Source organism: Aquila chrysaetos, chromosome 6, assembly GCF_900496995.4.
Source record: "Aquila chrysaetos chrysaetos chromosome 6, bAquChr1.4, whole genome shotgun sequence".
Taxonomy (NCBI): domain Eukaryota; kingdom Metazoa; phylum Chordata; class Aves; order Accipitriformes; family Accipitridae; genus Aquila; species Aquila chrysaetos.
The window spans coordinates 31,789,040-31,801,859 of NC_044009.1; the positions used below are offsets into that span (position 1 = coordinate 31,789,040).

At 38.2% G+C, this 12,820-nt stretch overlaps 1 protein-coding gene across 6 annotated transcripts in view; it reads left to right on the forward strand.

Moving 5' to 3' along the window:
• Nucleotides 1-12,820, forward strand: part of LRP2 (LDL receptor related protein 2) — a 135,106-nt gene that overhangs the window by 87,063 nt on the left and 35,223 nt on the right. For all 6 annotated transcript variants that reach the window (XM_030018645.1, XM_030018647.1, XM_030018646.1 and 3 more), the window contains 11 exons: nucleotides 41-166; nucleotides 1,870-1,989; nucleotides 2,840-2,971; nucleotides 4,514-4,715; nucleotides 5,178-5,473; nucleotides 5,972-6,488; nucleotides 8,431-8,583; nucleotides 9,066-9,236; nucleotides 10,528-10,751; nucleotides 11,168-11,345; nucleotides 12,235-12,431. In XM_030018645.1, the coding sequence (XP_029874505.1) occupies nucleotides 41-166; nucleotides 1,870-1,989; nucleotides 2,840-2,971; nucleotides 4,514-4,715; nucleotides 5,178-5,473; nucleotides 5,972-6,488; nucleotides 8,431-8,583; nucleotides 9,066-9,236; nucleotides 10,528-10,751; nucleotides 11,168-11,345; nucleotides 12,235-12,431 (2,316 nt within the window). The remainder of the gene's footprint in view (nucleotides 1-40; nucleotides 167-1,869; nucleotides 1,990-2,839; nucleotides 2,972-4,513; nucleotides 4,716-5,177; nucleotides 5,474-5,971; nucleotides 6,489-8,430; nucleotides 8,584-9,065; nucleotides 9,237-10,527; nucleotides 10,752-11,167; nucleotides 11,346-12,234; nucleotides 12,432-12,820) is intronic.

Genomic DNA, 12,820 nt, shown 5'->3' on the forward strand with positions numbered 1-12,820 from the left:
AAAGAACTTTTGCTTTTTTTTTTTCTTCCCCCCCTTCAAGCGGAGCGCACTTGCCAGTCTGGTTTTACAAAATGTCAAAGCACAAATATTTGCATTCCTCGAACATATTTGTGTGATGGTGATAATGACTGTGGAGATATGAGTGATGAGAGCCCTACTCATTGTGGTAAGTTAATAGGGCCTCAGTTACTTTTCTTGTACTTCAGTAATTTATTCCACTGCTCTTTACCTTTGACATAACTCCAACTGTTCTCAAAACATCTTCTCTTGTAATACTGAAAAGTTATAAGGTATATGCATTGTATTATTAGCTCTCAATTATCTAAATCATGCTTTTATCTAATAAAAAAGATCATAATTTTTTTCAGCATTTTTATACAGTATTTGAGGGATCATTCCTTTTGCATATTCTGCTCTGTATCCTTTATGGTTTTACAAGGTAATTGGCACTGTTGTATTATACTGAATTGGCTTTTTCTGGAACTTTAACATTAGAATATTTTTCCTTCTAATCAAATAAAATTGTATATTGTCTCAAATGTAATTTCTTTCAGCTCTTTCATGCAGTTATGTATGCCTTAGCATACGATTTGTTGTTCATTGTAGCTTCCAGTTAGTGTATAAAAGTGTCTAGTTTTCAATCAGCCTTAATAACAAACTAGCTTATTTTTGCTAGTACACACATTTTCATTAGGTAGTAGTTAGGTAGTACGTTTCCCATATAAAATGTTTTAGATCAGTTTATCAAACATAATGGATATTTTCAGAGAGTGATTTATTTTTAGTATTGCCTGAGTGGATTATTTTTGCTTTCACTAGTTTTCCTAAAGGTACCTGCCTTGAATTAACTATGCCACAATTTTTCTAAAATATGAGTTCAGTTTTTCTAGCCAGAATGTGGCCACTTTTATCTATGGACCCCTACATGTCAAAAATATGCAGCTATATACACAGGCATAGTGAGTCTTGTGCTGTTCATGAAAGGTGTGCTTTGTCCCTTCTACTGTTTATGTCCCAGCAGCACTGCTTAATTACATAAATTGAGAAGTGGTGAAGGGCAAGAAAGAGGGAGAGAAAGGGAGAATAGGAGATGAAAGAAGCCCCAAACATTAATGAGCAATGTGTTAATTGCCTTTGATTTCCATTATTGAAGGCACATAGAAGAGCGAGTTAAAAGGCCAGACTGGGTCCTTTTTGGTATCTTGAAACCATCAGAGGGTACAGGAAAGTATCAGTAACTGCTGAAGAAATTATCAAACCCTCTATACATGCTAGGATCAAGGGGCTCAGGCAAAGATCCAGAAGGAATATTTGCAGTGTGCTTAGCTAGAACTATTCAGTGTTACAGTTTGTTCTTCACTGCCATTAAGAAAAGATTCCTACCTGCAAGTGAAGAAAAATTGGTGGCAGAACAAGGAAAGCATTATGTACCATGACATATTACTTCCTTACTGCAAAGTTTGATTCCTTGTAAAGCATGAAGTCTGCTACTGCCTGGTTTGGGCACTGGAGAAATGCATATATTGGACTGTAGTCATTTTCTTGTGCATGAATCTCAAGTATGAACGTAGAACATATTTACAGTTGCTGCATGTGATCCTATTTCCAGGGCAAATTCTGTCTACGTATTAGCTGATACATATACTGAAGGAGAGAATTAAGCCCATTTTTTGCATACAAAGATCAAGCTAGTTTGTACAATGAACTCTTTGCAGATAGGCTGTGAAAAGACATCCTTCCTAGCATAATTTTTTCTCTTTCTTTTTTGGGATCTGTAATATTTTTGCGTAACATGGACTCAAAAGCAACTTAAAACAAGTTGGAAAGGTAACAGAAAGAAAGAAGTCATACATAGGTTTTTTCTTCCAGTCTCACTGACTTGCACAAATAGTGAGTTTCGCTGTACATCGGGACGTTGTATTCCTGCTCATTGGTACTGTGATCAAGGAATAGACTGTGCTGATGCCTCTGATGAACCTGCCTCTTGTGGTAAGTTTACACTTAGAAGATACAACACGATGGGTTGTGAGAAATCAGTAGTTTCTCTTGTAGGCAGCAGTTTGAATCCAGACTAGGTGGAAAATAAGTGTCTTCTGAGGTTTATTCACTGGCTCTAGATAATTGGAGTCACTGACTAATTCAAGTCTTAAAGCTGTATATGGAATATGAAGGCTTTTAATTGCCACAATTGACTGCTCTTAACAAGTGATTACTCTTAATGTATAACCTCCTGTCTCTTTATAAGACTGTGATGGTGGTAAATCAAGTGACAAAAAGTAGCAAGTACTTTGATATTGTTTTGGATGTAAAAGCAGATGCCATGCTGCACAGGAAGTGTGTGTGCAATGTTGCATTTGGGGAAAAAAGGAATGCGGGATGCAGAGTAACATTGTCGACACAGCATGAGGTAGAGTATCGTAGTATTACAATAAGCAAATCCTGTATGTACAATAGAAACTGATAGTAATAATCAGTGGAGGGGGGAAGAAAGTGAAAAGAAGTAGAGTAATCTCCAAGGAGGAAGAGGAGAGACTAACTGAAGTCACTGAGAATTGATATTACAACATAGTCATTATTCTCACTGTAAAAGTTGGCATAACACAAGGCAGAACAGATTCTTCTGTGATTTGTGCAGGTTTGATACCTCACTTTGCACATTGCTGGAGTTGCACCTTTAGCTTAAGAAAATTTCTTGCAGCTTATACCTTCACTGTCTTACACTTAAGCTTCTATTTTACATTTCACTATCATAAGATTCTCCGTAAAATACCCTCCTCAGTAGATTTTCATGGCAGTGCAGGTTAGTTTAACAAGCAGAGTGATTGTGTTCATTTTTAAGTGCCCCAGATGAGGACTTGTTCAAGCGACCAGTTCACATGTGATGATGGCAGATGTATTCCAGCAACATGGATCTGTGATGGTGATAACGACTGTGGGGATATGAGTGATGAGGATCAAAGACACAATTGTGGTAGGTGTTTAATGCAAATAGATACTGCACTTTGTTTGTTTGTCCTGCAGGCATTTTTTTAGAAAACAACCAACCAATCCCCAAACTCCCACCCTCTGCCAATTTTTCTATCCATAAAGGTACACATTAAGCATGAGGTACGCTCTTCCTTGTCCTGGTTTCAGCTGGGATAGAGTTAATTTTCTTTCCCGTAGCTGGTATAGTGCTGTGTTTTGGATTTACGATGAGAATAATGTTGATAACAGACTAATGTTTTAGTTGTTGCTGAGCAGTGCTTACACTAAGTTGAGGACTTCTCAGCTTCTCATGTTGCCCTGCCAGTGAGGAGGCTGGGGTTGCACAAGAAGTTGGATGGGGACACAGCCAGGACAGCTGACCCCAACTGGCCAAAAGGATATTCCATACCATATGATGTCATGCTCAGCATATAAATGAGGGGGAAAGCAGGCTGGGGGGCCACTGCTCAGGAACAGGCTGGGCATTGGTCAGTTCGTGGTGAGCAATTGTTTGTCATTTGCATCACTTTTTTTTCTTGGGTTTTATTTCTCTCCCTTTTTGTTATTTTCCTTTTCATTACAATTATTATTTTTATTTTTATTTTATTTCAATTATTAAACTGTTCTCATCTCAACCTATGAGTTTTCTTACTTTTACCCTTCCGATTCTCTCCCCCCTCCCACCAGGGAGGGGGGAATGAGCAAGTGACTATGTGGTGCTTAGTAGCCAGCTGGGGTTAAACCACAACATTTCTGTACCTTCATTTTCATTATATTGAATTAAAATTGAATATTGTACTGGTTAAAAAAAAAAATTTGTTCTAATTTTGCAATTACTCTTCTTTGAATTGTTGAGTTCAAGTGGAGATATAATTAACCTGGGTTGTTTGTATCATCTGGGCAGCAATGGCAGCTTCAGTGGAGATACTCCCTGATCATCACACACTACATCTTATATATATTAATAACCATATGGTTTTGGCATAATTTCTTTAAAAATTAGTGAGCAAAATAAGCATGGCTGTTTAGAGGGTGAACAAAGGGAATAAGGTTCACCAAACCTGGTCCTGCTCATTGATTCTTTTCACAGCACCTGGATACACTTGAAGTCCTTGCCCTTTTTAACTGCAGTGGTGCTCCCTCTGCTCCCTGGAGCACACAATACCTTGAAGAAAGCAGGGGATAGAGAGCCTAGGTCTAATAGCTGTTCAGCTGCCAGAATATCTAGCCAGACATATGAAAAGCTTATACTGAGAATCCAACAAGATCCAGAGTTTTGCACATCTCAATATTGCCTAAGGCATCCTAAAGTGCTTTGGCTCCTAGTCAGCCTCCATGAAGAGCAATGGTCAGTGAAAATTAGTGGGAATGTGTAGGAGTTTTGTATATGAGAGGGTGCAGTGGTATCTATCTCTGCATATGCAGCAGAGCACGGCTTTATTGTGGATTACGGGTGGATATCCAGGCTGTGTGTGTGTGAGGCAGGGGAGGGTGTTACATACACACAGTATAACTTGGTGTGTCAGTGAACATGCTTTTCTTTCAGCAAACCGCAACTGCACAGCAGCAGAGTTCACGTGTGCCAACAATCGACCCCCACTCAGGAGGTGCATTCCTCGGTCATGGATTTGTGATGGTGATGCTGACTGCAGTGATGCATTTGATGAACACCAGAACTGCACACGAAGATCTTGCACAGAAAATGAGTTTACTTGTAGTAATGGCTTGTGCATCCGAAACACATACAGGTTTGTAACTACCTGAGCTGCTGCAGAAATTCTAAAAATTTGCTTAAAGTGAAGCAGCTAATTCAACCTTTTTTTCACAGTACTTAGTTGTTAAGTAGATCTGCATATTGTAATGAAACTATTTATCTGCTCTGCATTCAGGCATTGGTTTTAACTTGAAAATGCTCTGGAATTTTCTATGTTAATATCCCCAGTGCTCACCATTAGCATTTAATCCTTTTTATTGTGCCTAGTAACCTCTCCTGGGGTGATTCTGTTCAGCTTGTAATGCATACAGGGATTACAAGCAGGACTAACAAGATCAGACTCTATATAATATGACCCTGATTTCTGAAAGTCTTTTCCATTGGAGCTAATAGTATCTGACCTTCTTTGGAAATCGGGAGGGTAGCTATCCATCTGCCCCAGAGATAATGATTGTTGCCTTATTTATATTTGAGAAAAGTGTTCATTCTTCTTCAGATGTGACAGGCGGAATGACTGTGGTGACAGCAGTGATGAAAGGGGATGCATCTATGAACCATGTCAACAGCACCAGTTTACTTGTCAAAATGGGCGCTGCATTTCCAAGGCCTACATCTGTGATGGGGATAATGACTGTGGTGATGAATCTGATGAGCTGGAACATCTCTGCAGTACACCAGAAGCGACCTGCTCTCCCCATCATTTTAAATGTGACAATGGAAACTGCATTGAAATGGTTAAAGTCTGCAATCGGTTGGATGATTGCTTAGATAATAGTGATGAAAAAGGATGTGGTATGTGTAGATTTATTTGTATTGTCTTATTTAATTTAAAATGCTTAGGCAGCTTTAAAAAAAATGAACTTTTAAGACAATTGCTTAATTACAATCATATCTATTCCATGGTTGTCTCAGAAGGATAAGAAATGTATATATCTAATTTTTTGTTTTAATTAAATCATACTTATTATATACTGTTTAAGCAAACTGTGAAAATTAGCTAATTATATAAACTAAATATTGTTTATACATTGTTATTTATTGCCCTTACATTTCCAAAATACACCATTCATAAGTGTATATTTTGCACTCTGTGTTTGGTGACAGACCTCAAAGATGCTAGAATAATTTTATATTAGATTCTTTTCTTTGCTCCTTTATTACAACAGCCCAGATTCATACTCAGCATTTTCAGGGAGTAGCAGGGAGAGACAGAGGGAGTACATTGGAAAGTGACTGCACTATTTTCTCTGCTAGCCAGTTCCTTGAATAAGAGCTCCTTTCCTTCCCCAGGTATAAATGAATGCAGTGACCCTTCAATCAGTGGATGTGATCATGACTGTACAGACACACAGACAAGTTTCTACTGTTCTTGTCATCCTGGATACAAACTTATGTCTGATAAACGGACTTGTGATGATATTGATGAGTGCAATGAAACTCCATCAGTATGTAGCCAGATTTGTGAGAACACAGCTGGCTCCTACATCTGTAAGTGTGCCCCAGGCTATATCCGGGAGCCTGACGGAAAAAGTTGCCGGCAAAATAGTAATATCTCCCCATACCTTATTTTTAGCAACCGTTACTATCTGAGAAATCTTACAGCAGATGGCCAGTCTTACTCTCTCATTTTGCAAGGACTGAGAAATGTGGTGGCACTGGACTTTGACAGGGTGGAAAAGAGGTTGTACTGGATTGATGTGGGGAGGAAGGTCATTGAACGAATGTTCCTAAATGGAACAAATAAGGAGGCAGTGATAAGTGATGATGTGCCCAACGGGGAAGGTATCGCTGTTGACTGGGTTGGCAGGTAAGAAAATACGCTTTCTGTCTTTCTGGGCTACTAAGGAAATGATGTGTGAGGGAGTTTATCTTAGGGATTTTCTCCCACTTCATATGAAAATCCCAATGAGTGCTGAAATAGTTTTGGATTGTGGATGCAGTCTTATACAACTGCTCTGGAATTGTTTATCAGCATCTAATACATTATGTAACACTTTTATTTAATTGCTCTCGTATCTAGTATACTGAGGTTATATCAGAGTTGCGCTCTCAATAATAAAGTAGTACATATGACCCTTGGGAAAGACTTGTTAGGAAACCGCTAATGAACAGACTAGGCAAGCAGGCAGGTGGGATGTTACATGTGGCTATGGGTTAGGGATTTTGAGCTTACGCTCTTTATTCCTTTGCTAGCAGTTGTTGGGGTTGGGATGCAGGCTTTGCTCTAGGAATAAACAATATGTTACAACAGGTAACTAGATTCCAATGAAGTAAGTAATAATAAACATTAATGAAATGTAGTTCCTGTACCAATGCGAAGATCATGTTTCTTCTGCTTTTGAAAAATGCGTCTTTAACTGACACTCAAACAACATGATCCACATCATTTGCTGTAAGGAGGACAGTATAAGGGTGATTGCACTTTGCATTATGGTCATTTTTTTAATTGCCTGCTGTGTTTCAAAAAGTAGTCTGATTTACTCCCACAGAAACTCGGTCCTTATGTGGTACCCTCTCTGACAGTGTTCTTGGCTGTGTTTCATCAGGTTTTGCTTTCTGAGTGCACTACTATCAGTATGAAAAATTTAAATATCATGGATCAGACTCTGCAAAATAATGGTTCAAAAAGTCACATTTGGAACTTGTATGAGAGTGTTTATGTGAATATATCAATATAATGGTTATTATTTTTAAACCACTTTGTCTCTAAACCTAATGATAATGAATGTTGCCAGCAGTCCCAAATGCTTTATGATTCAGAGAGGTGAGGAAGGAAAAGCCTTATTTTAGCTGAAGTGGTCCTAACTGCCCCATTACTAATACAGTTGCTGAATTATTTCAGCTCCCATTAGTTATGTCTTCAATGAGTTTTTGTTTAAGTGTTTCAGAAAGGCTGAAGGACAATACAATGGTTGATGAGTTTTTCTGCTCATTTTCACTACAGGGAGAGGACTGGAGGATGCCATGAGGTGCAGGTTGGGGAAGACTACCTTCTCCTCCTCCCTGATGGGAATGGTACTGCTCAGGGTGGTGTAGACAAGATTGTATCTGTCAGGCTATTTCTGGTATGGCTCTATGGATGCTGGAGCTGACCAGCTGTGCAGACAATTTCAAAGTAGCCTACTGTAGTTCTAATGAAATTAAATGCTTTCTTTCGTTGCAGGCTTTTTAAAATCATCATTTCAGCTTGCATGATTTCTTTGATTACGGCTGTGTATAATTCCTAGGCAAAGTAATAGAAGTGTTAGAAAATTCTAGGTGAAGTTTAAATTAGGCCATCGAACTGCTTAAGAATTTTCAAAGGAGAACCTGGCAACTGTTCTACCTGTTTGAGAGCAGAGGTGGCAGCATGGAACAGATGATGATTCTCTACACCACTTTACAGCCCTGGTCACAATCCATTGCGCTGCATGTCTGTTTTCCTGCTCCTCTTCGCTGGCCATTGTTTGTAGGAGAGGAAGGGAAGAGAAGGGGGGTTTAGGAATTTATAGGCAAATGGCATATTATTACTCAACTGGGCAACTGCAAGTTTGAATTTGGCACCAATGACTGTGGATGCAGGAACAGCAGGAATGAAAGAGGTGATCTGCAGCATGGTGTAGAAGAGATGTCAGTACAGTATGTGTATTCTTCCTTTACAGTGGATATATTGCTTGCAGGAGAAAACCTGTGAAATTTAAGATGCTGTGAAGCAATATAAACCAAAAAAAGTAAATAAGAATAAATAAATTAACTTTAAAACATTTCAGAAAGTTGTACTGGGTGGATGCCTACAAAGATTGTCTCTATGTCTCTGAACTTGATGGAAGATTCCGGAAAAAACTGGTGGATCGGTGTGTGGATGCCAACAACACTTTCTGCTTTCAGTACCCCAGAGCAATTGTTGTTCATCCAAAATATGGGTATGACATTTCAAGAGTGCTTTTCCTTTCTTTTGCAAATAGTCTTGCGCTGTGTCTGAAAATCTGAAATAAATTTTGGCTGCCTGTACTTAGATTTGCACGGCATTAGATCTTAGTTGCAGCTTAGGAAAAACAGTAGCTTGCCTTTTGTAGGTATATGCGCAGGGCTGTCAGATATCATTGACAGTGGAATTTGGTTCCATGTGGACAAGGAAGTTTTGACTGCAAGGCTAAAAAGGTTGATAGAAGTGTGTGTGGTTTGATAGATGGTGGGGCTGCCAGTTGTATTCTTTGAGGACAATTGTGATCACCCAATTGTCTGCTGTAGTAGTTAAAGTAACAAATATGTTAACCTTTTTCTTATCTTCCTCAATCTCTGCTTTAGTTCTGTTGCAGGAAATAGTATATTTGGGGTGTGGCTTCTAATATTTACTTCAGCATATTTTTACTGCAGTCCTAACTATAAATATTTATTTGAACAGACAGATTTACTGGACAGACTGGGCAGATCGAGCCTATATTGGACGAGCAGGCATGGATGGCAAGGAGAAGACAGTGATTATCTCTACAAAGTTAGAGTGGCCCAATGGACTCACCATAGATTACACCAATGATAAGCTCTACTGGGCAGATGCCCATCTAAATTACATTGAGTACGTACACAGAAAAGAAACAATGGAATAACTGCTCATGTCAGATTGCGGTGGTAGCATTTATAGATGCTGTAAGCATCTTACATATTTCTACCTACTGACTCCATAGGAAACTAGAGTCAGAAAGTCTGGAGTAGTACATGTTACGAATCACTAGATGACGCAGTAGCCTAGTTCCTATATGTGCATCCTAGGTCCCACTGGAAGTGGTCCAAAAATTATAGTAAAAAGATTCACAGTCAGTACTTGAATATGCAGCTTCTCTATATCTAGATGTACAACCTGAACCAAAGCAAAACTGAGTATAAAATCACTGTTTTTTCTGATTCTCTTGTTTCTGCCTATAGATGAGAGTTGAATTGTAACTAAACTATTTGTGTGCTAATAAAAAAGTATACAAATCTTTAGAAGTTCTTTCAAGGTTTGTCCCTAGGTATGACATGGAATTTCCTGTTAGCATATGGGGGGGGGGTTGTTAATCAATAAAAATCTATTAATAGCTTCTAGTGTTAGAAAATTTCCACTTAAATATGAGTAAAAATGAGTAACTAGTATTCTGGTTCTTGTCAAGGCATTGAAATACTTTAAAAACAATCCTTTGTATTTATATTAGTATTTATATTTGTATTCATATTTGCACATGTATTTAAATTTATATTTACTTCTATTCTTTACATTAATTCTTCTGGCAGCTTTTTCTGTGCTGAGGTGTTAAAAAAAAAATTTTTTTTTTTTAAACATATGTTAATTACATGTATGTTTCTCTGTCTCGTGCTTTTTCTCTCTTGAATTTCATAATTTTCCCCTATAGCGATGTGATAGTAAAAATACAAAATTATTAAAGGTATCTCATCAGAGGAAGCTCTAAATCAGAAAGACGTGTAAAATTTAGGAATACAGGAGGCTTGTTATTGTCTTAAGTGTTCCGTTATTAGCAGTTTGAATGATCCAGGCAAGCTTGTCTCCCAAGTGACAAAAATAACTTGCTGTAAGGCAGTAAATGTGCAAAATTTCATTGGACTAGCTGATATGCTTCTGTGGGAAGACTTTACATTTCAGTGGATGTTCCTCTACTCCATTTATTTGCCTGAAATAACCTGTTTTACTTTCCTGAATATCTTAAAATGAATTCACTGAGGACACTGCTCTATCATTAGGGACTAAAGAAGCTGCAATGCCACATTGCATGATCCTGGTCACCAATAATGAAGTACCATAAGCATACATAATAAAGATGTGAAGATGTTTTAGCATTTATCTGAATGTTTTGCACATATTTTTCTTTGTGTAGGTACTCTGACCTGGATGGACATCATCGTCACACAGTATATGATGGGACTTTACCTCATCCGTTTGCAATAACAATTTTTGAAGACACAATATATTGGACTGACTGGAACACAAGAACAGTTGAAAAGGGAAATAAATATGATGGATCGGACAGGACTGTTCTTGTGAACACCACACACAGGCCATTTGACATCCACGTTTACCATCCATACAGACAGCCATTTGGTGAGAAAACAGAATTAGATTTGCATTTAGAGGGTCAGCTGTTAGCTGAAGACTAATTGTAAAGGGTTGTGAGTTCACTCAGCTTTTGCCTTTCTCGAGGGGAATAAAATGCACAGAGTAAATGTAGATCTCTACTTGACATCATGAATTGCCTTTTCATTGAATAGCAATGACTGGAAATGCATCATTTTAAATTAGTTTCTAAAACGTCATTGCTTAATGGAATGCATTTCCTGTATGTGAAATCATACATGTTTCTCCCACTAAGTGCCTACTTATCTAGGTTTTGTTTTTCAACTTACTACATTTAAGTTTTCAATACAGTATTAGAGTATTAGATGAGTCTGCTGTAGATTGAGACTGTTGTGTCCCGGTATTTGCAAAGTATGGTAATATTTATTCTTCTGTTTTACCAGTTAATAATCCTTGTGGCACAAACAATGGTGGTTGTTCCCATCTTTGTCTAATAAAAGCTGGTGGTCAGGGTTATTCCTGTGAATGTCCCGATAACTTCATGATAGTACAGTTCGGCAATACAGCCCACTGCCTTCCAATGTGCTCTAGCACCCAATTTCTGTGTGCAGACACTGAGAGGTAAGTCCACTGCTCACCATCTTTTTTTCAGTGTCTTTTTAAGCATATATTTTACAGTTTCGTCTCTTCAAAAGAGCATGAAATTAGGGATTCCTTCTGCTCTCACTATGAGTTTGTGGTGTGCTTGCAAAGACAAAGCCAGGACCAGACAGGCTTCGATTTTGGAAAAATACTTTTAGACTCCTTGTTTAAATAGTATTTTTTTACCTTTCTTCCTGTTTTATGACACTGCTAATGTAGTAAAGTTCAGGTTGTTAGAAACATGTACCTCCAGAAACCATTTCCAGTTGAATTCACAACCCTGGAACCTTCTCTTATTTTTTGTACGTCTTTTACAATGTATCTGTTTCTGCGAAATATATGCTGTCTCCCAGGAAAGCCATTTAGCTGATGGGGGCACATTTCCAACCCTTTTTCTGAGAGAACACCAATGGTGGGAGATGAATGGTGATATAAGAACTACTGTGCTGATATTGTATCACTCTGGTGTCCTTATTAGGTGGCCCTCTGAAGCAATGTTACAATGATAATCCCTAGTGAAATTCTTGTGCAAAAGTTCAGATGGCTTGTTAAAGTTTACCTCTTTAAAAATCCAATTGAAGATTGATCTAAAGAGAGATGGTTACCACAAATACACATAAAAATTAAATCCTTATTAATTTGCTGTGAACTTCCTTCTAGAGGCCCACCAATATAAACTGTTTCTGATGACAGTATTCTGGCATATTTTGTTAGCATTTGACATGAAACAGAAGACATGAAACTCAAGGTGTCTTGGAAATTACAAGAAATAACGCTGAGACAAGACTGTCTTTTGTGCTGTAAAAGAATGGTTGTATATCTGTAGAGACATATCCTCAAGAAAGAAAACACTGTTTTCTCTTTGTAGGTGTATTCCTATCTGGTGGAAATGTGATGGACAGAGGGACTGTCGAGATGGCTCTGATGAGCCTCCTACCTGTCCACACCGATACTGTCCTGTTGGTCAGTTCCAGTGTAATGATGGGAACTGCACAAGCCCACATTTCTTGTGCAATACCCAGCCAGAGTGCCATGACAGATCAGATGAAGATTCTGTACTTTGTGGTATGTTACAATTAATAAATTTAAGTGTTTTGCCAGTACAAGATGTGTAAACTGTATATAAATTTCAGAATAATCTCTTTTTTACAGATGAAAAGCTGAGGTAGACAGATGCAGTCTTTTCTAGTCTTGCACCTGCTAGAGCAATTCACCTCGGTGCAAAAGCAGGGTAAAGGAGACCAAAAATGTACTATATCAAACCAAACATTTTCTATACCTTTGAGACAGATTTGTACTGGTATAAATTACAATATGAGGTATAAAATACTAGAAGCAGGACCCATTTTGTTTTGTTCCAAGTAAAGCCATGGTGAATATGAGGAATCTAAGGCTTCCTAATGCCCAGGTCAATCTACCAGGTATGCTAATTTTCCCGGTATTCTAGAGCTTTG